Source organism: Fundulus heteroclitus, unplaced genomic scaffold, assembly GCF_011125445.2.
Source record: "Fundulus heteroclitus isolate FHET01 unplaced genomic scaffold, MU-UCD_Fhet_4.1 scaffold_95, whole genome shotgun sequence".
NCBI lineage: Eukaryota > Metazoa > Chordata > Actinopteri > Cyprinodontiformes > Fundulidae > Fundulus > Fundulus heteroclitus.
In genome coordinates, this window is record NW_023397417.1 from 201,230 (window position 1) to 207,229 (window position 6,000).

The 6,000-nt window shown below is 37.2% G+C and overlaps 1 gene segment (V, D, J or C); it reads left to right on the forward strand.

Annotated features, from left to right (window-relative positions):
- Positions 1-2,587: 2,587 nt before the first annotated feature.
- On the forward strand, positions 2,588-3,183 carry LOC118562489. The segment is given in 2 exon segments: positions 2,588-2,755; positions 2,845-3,183. Coding segments are annotated over 2 exon segments (381 nt in total).
- Positions 3,184-6,000: the final 2,817 nt, after the last annotated feature.

Consider the following 6,000-nt stretch of genomic DNA (forward strand, 5'->3'; position numbering starts at 1 on the left):
AAATCAAAATGTAATTTATACATAAAAACAAGGTGGGGTTATTAAAAATGGCATACTAAGATAAAATGAGGGCTGTTCAAGTTAAAAAGAAAGAAAACAGCAGAAAGATATGGGAAAAACTGTGTAGCATGGTGGTAGAAAGAAATCTTCTAGAACAGCTAAAAACTGTGCAAATAAAGACTGATTTACAAACATATTTTTAGATATGAAATATTCTGAACCATGTTGTGGTGGTTTTTCTGTCCAAAAATGATCAAATGTATTGATTCCTGTGATGCATTGCACTGTTCTTGGGATTAGCCCCTTCTCTCTTCTGTAGCGGTCAACCAGGGCCACTCAGGTTATCGATGATGCCTTCCCAGAATGCCACTCCCTCATTTCCAGCAGCTGTTAACACAAATAGAACAGACCCTCAATATACATGCTTGCATGTTTTAATTTTTTAAATTTAGGTTTGTCATAGAATACATAATACAATCATATAATTCATAGGAGTGGATCGTTTCAGCTGGCTGTAGATTGAGCCCAGAATACAAAGCTTCAAAAATGTAGTATCACTGTTACTTCTTCTATCAGCTCAGTGACTCTGAATGGACAGAACATGCAGCCCGAGGACTCTGCTGTGTATTATTGTGCCAGAGAGCCAGAATGATACTTACAAGCAGCAGAGTTGTACACAAACCTCTTGGAGGAATGGTCTCAGTCTCTAGTCCTCAAGGCTTAGTGTCCTGGGACGATCAGATGCTTTAACTCACCTAACTTAGATATAGGGGGCCTTGAGGGTCAACAGGAATGGTGGCAGTCGCTGTGTGCTTAATGCTCATTCAGTGAGTCAGCAGTCAGCAGCAAAAGCTTTTTTTATTTTTTATCATGATCAATGACACATAAACTTAATTTTTAATAAGGAGTTTTAGAAAGTGTTGTTTCTAAACTCTTAAACAGTGCTCCTGTAAACTTACACTGGCACCAGTTTTAAATTGAAATGTAACAACAGTGAGGTGGCTCAGGTGCACAGAAAATTTTGCAACAAGGCTTCAAAACTTGGAGAACAGGTACAATATTCTCTGTGAAGGACTGCACTGAATTCAGGTTGCATCGAAACAAAAATGTATTTAAAGTATTTAATCATTGTCTCCTATCTGCAGGATTGTATAAAGTTTTAAATTTAAACTTTAATTTACCTGAATAAATATAATTACTGTAAGAAGAGAAAACAAAATGAACAATAAACCAATTCAAAAGATGGAAATTATCAGTTTAACATGAACATCGTTCCATCAGAAATACTGTTTATGTATGCTGGATGACAAAAGTAAAAAATCCTGACAGGCAGGATCGTCATCATGCAAATGAAGTGTTCTGGTTTAAAGTCTTGGTCTGATCCTGTCAGCTGCAGAAGAAGAAAAACTCCCATCAGATCAACTTCAACACAAAAATGTTCTCTGTAGCTCTGCTGCTGCTGCTGGTTGCTGGATCCTGTGAGTCTCATTGAGGCAGGAACTTTTACAGCATGATCAGACTAAACTGACTGATCACTGTTTATGTGGTAATTATAAACTTAACATTTTCCTCTGCAGGTGTGAAGTGTGAACAGCTGACACAGCCAGCCTCTGTGACTGTGCAGCCAGGTCAACGTCTGACCATCAGCTGCCAGGTCTCTTATTCTCTGGGCAGCTACTACACAGCTTGGATCAGACAGCCTGCAGGGAAAGGACTGGAGTGGATTGGGATGAAGTATGGTGGTGGAACATCATACTACAAAGATTCTTTAAAGAACAAGTTCAGTATAGATGTAGACACTTCCAGTAAAACAGTGACTCTGAATGGACAGAATATGCAGCCTGAAGACTCTGCTGTGTATTACTGTGCAAGAGAGCCACAGTGACACAAACCAGCAGCACAGCTGTACAAAAACCCCTCAGAGGACCAGTAACACAAAACCACCAGAGGAGGTGCTTTTGTTAGCTATTACCAGTTTTATGTAAGCTATTTTAAACTAAAAAATAAAAGGGATGCATAGTTTATCCCTGGTATGTTAAGATACAACTTAAATTACAAATACAAAATTGTTTCAACTTACGACACATTATACAGTCATATCAGAAAAATATAAGAGAGCATTAAAATAAACCATTCAAATAAGATTATAAGCTTAAATTCAAACCACTCGCAAAATATCACAAACAAATATCTCATATTAACATTTGTTAATATGTTAATATGACAGATGTGAATAATATTTACCCATTTCTACAAAGAGCTATGAAACTGGTTTATTATTTAGATCTAAAAAAGTTTCTGAGTTTTTTGTGACAAAATAATCATGAATTAAAAAAGGATTACAATCCTTTCTACATCTGCTTCATATTCACATTATATGTAAAATTATCTCTTTTGACACGGTTGCTACAGATGCTCAAAATATTATTGTTTGACTTTACATTTTTGTGGCTTTAAATGGAAGCAATGATAAATTATCTGTGAATTAGTGTTAAAGTTAAACCATCAACACATCTAAGAATAATTATCTAAATAATTTAAATCAAATGCCTGCGGTTCTGTATCTTTTCCAGGGGGAGGAGTTGATGCAAAGTTTGCGCTGCTTCCACCTTTACATGTCTGTGAGAGAGTTCAAGACCTGCAGTAAATCAGAGACAAAGACACGTCCAGACTGAGCAGAGACAAATGGCTTCTACAATGATCAGACCTCATCAGGTTGTGATCGCTTTCCTCATCCTGGCAGTTAACTGGACCGGTGAGAACAAAGGATATTTTAAAGGAACTTCTTAGTGAGTAAATACAGAATTATTACAGTTCAGAACTTAATGATCTGTCTGTCTGCAGGTGCTGATGGTCAAACACTGACTGAGTCAGAATCAGTGGTTAAAAGGCCTGGAGAATCCCACAGACTGACCTGCACATATTCTGGGTTTAGTAGCACTCCTGACATTAGCTGGATCAGACAGCCAGCTGGAAAAAGACTGGAGTGGATTGCTTATATCAGCAGTGGCAGTGGCAGCATTTACTACTCTGACTCAGTGAGAAACCGGTTCACCACCTCCAGAGAGAACAGCAGAAATCAGGTGTATCTGCAGATGAACAGCCTGACAGCTGAGGATTCTGCTGTTTATTATTGTGCTCGAGAGCCACAGTGACACAGGAAGCAGAAACACTGTACAAAAACTCCTTGGTGCATGACACCAAACCACCACAGGGGGAGCCATCAGACCACCAAATCATTCAGAACATATTGCTTGAAGAGATCATCTTTATTTGACTAGTATAGCATTCCCAATCTTATGAGTAAATGTTTGAACTCTTTATATGTAAAACACTTGATGTGCTTGAAAAAATAATTTTACTGTCTTCCCACAGTAAGAATCAAGCACCATTAATATAACTAGATTTTACAATGATGTTACAAAATGATGAATATCTATCCATTTTGTTTTATATTTATTTAATTTTTTTTTTTACATCTAGCAGTGAGACAAGAAAATATCCTAATCTGCCAGCCAATATATTACAGAATCAGCGTTTTTGCATGCTAATTAAACTTCAATCAAGATTAAGTATTATTATTATTAACAATAATTACATCCAGATGAATTTTGGATTAATCATATCAATTTATTCTCCAAAATGGTAAAAAATAGTAAATGGCTTGTACGTGTATAGCACTTTAACTAGTCCGATGAGGAGAACTTGGCTATATCAGCGTTAAAAGAAAGCACTAACCAGCCCCTTATCATCTAACTTTAATGATTGTAAAGCTTTTTTTATGTAGATTCTGTGAAAAGCAAAATCTGATGCTGCACTTCTGATTGAACAGTTTAGTTATTTTTTGCCCACCTGTATGCAAAGTAAACCTCCAGGCAGTCGACTATTAATGGTTTAGAGACAGAAGCAAGCAATTTATCACTGTCTCCCCAAATATACATATTTAGCAGATATCATAGATATCAGAGCTCAGAAGAACAATCTTCTACTTGTTTTTCTCACTGATCCAAACTAGAAACCATTGTCCTTTCACACAGTGTAGATGACCCATTCAAAACAACATGGTGTATCTGAAGAGCTCATCATATGGAGCCAAGGAAGGGTCATAATTATTGTACAAATGAAAATACATGTTGAAACTGAAAACAAGTAGATACATTTAGAAATTTTCCCGTCATTAGTACTTTTTTAATTTTACAATGCTAAATGTTATGAAAAAAAGTTTGTGTTAAATGAAAGATAAGATTAACAATGAATAGCACATCCTCTTAGTACATTGGGTCCCTTCTCCATTATAATTCAAATCACTAATCTCTGCTGTCTTTTTCTGTCCTGCTGACTGGTTTGTAATTTGTGTCTCCAGCCTCAGGATGATGAACAAAATTACTGTTGTCCTTCTTGTTCTCTCTGTACGCTGTAAGGTTCCTTGTGTTTGACGTCACATTACTGTAGAGTAATGTACAGGTCAGAGCATAAAAGCCCCTTCCTTCCAGTCCAGTGGTATAAATTCTGGAGAGATTCTCAGTCTGTCCAAAAGAGGGTCTGGCTTCACATTTACCAGTTAGATTATCAACGGGATCAGACAGCCTGAAGGAAAAAGGCCGAAATAGATAAGAAGAGGCTTTTCAAGGCAGAGTAGAAACACATATGCCAGCAGATTGAGAGTACATATTGAAATAATTTAAAATAAAATCAACAGTATGGTGTGTCTAATGGTGCGTTCACCCCTAACACAATTTCAGCGACAAGGTCGCCACTTATGTGTGCTGTAACCCGCCTGACATTTTGCTTGCCTTGCGCATGCCGGGCAGCAATATGCACAGCTGGCGAGAAGCCAGAAACACAGCTGTGCAATGGTGTTATCTATTGACGCCTTCACTTAACTGTTCCAGTCTCTTCACTCACTCTTCTGTAGGCTTGATCTTGGTTTGGACTTGCCTCGTCAGTAATAACTGGTTGAATCATACAACTCAGGCCGACCGCAGATTTCTTTCATGTAGCCATTGTTAGTTTGATTTCTAACTCTAACTCGCTTGACTAATGTGTAAAAAAAAAAAGGAAATTAGACAACTATAAGCCTTGTACAATCTTACAATACAAGTGTGATACACACTCTGCTTTAGTAACCGCTCACATTGTGGGTCATAATTTTCTGATCATCAGTATTTCTACCAACCTGAAGCTCAACTAAAAAAATAAAAATCTGGTTTCCTCATTTCACAAAAAAAGTCCACTTCGCATATTGGATTAGATATTATGGTTTTAACTAATTTTGTTCTAGTTTCATTGGTTTAGTTTTGCTTAAGAACAATAGAGGACAATTGGTGTTGAAATAATTTAAACATGTTGTAATGTTCTGTTGTGGTTTAGGTTATTTGTTCAGTTTAGTTATCTTTTCTGTCTTAGGATTTATTTCTGTTTCTTGTTTTGGATTTATGCTTAGCCTGTTTTTGTTATCTGGCCTTTGTTGTCAGTTTTTATTTCAGCCCGTGTCCGTTTAGTCTTATTCCTTACCTTAGGTTTTTGTTTATCAATCTTATGCTCCCTTTATCACCTCCACCTGTTTTTGTTAATTAGCCCCGCCCGGCTCTCCTGTTCTGTTGCCTATTTAAGCCCGTCTTCGTTTTCGGTTAGTTGCCGAAATATCTCCTCTTGTCCCTGTCCGCTACCTCCTGGTAAGAGCCTTGCAGCCTCTGTTTAAATTCTCTGTCTGTTGCCCTGCATGATCTCTCCTGTTTTTGAGTTTGTCCCAGCCTTTGCCTTTTTGTCAACCTGGAGGATCTATCATCTCTGTCAATAAAGACCTTTTGTAGCATCAGCTCCGTGTTTGGCTAAACTTTGGATTCACCACAAGCAATTCTTTACACATGTTGTAGGGCAGCATTAGGTCTTGTGTGTTTATAAAACTGGAAAAAAGTTGATACTAAATTATTTGAGAAGAAACGTTTTACTCTAAATGACAAGATGTCTGGAAAGGATAAAAAAAAAATCAATAGCATA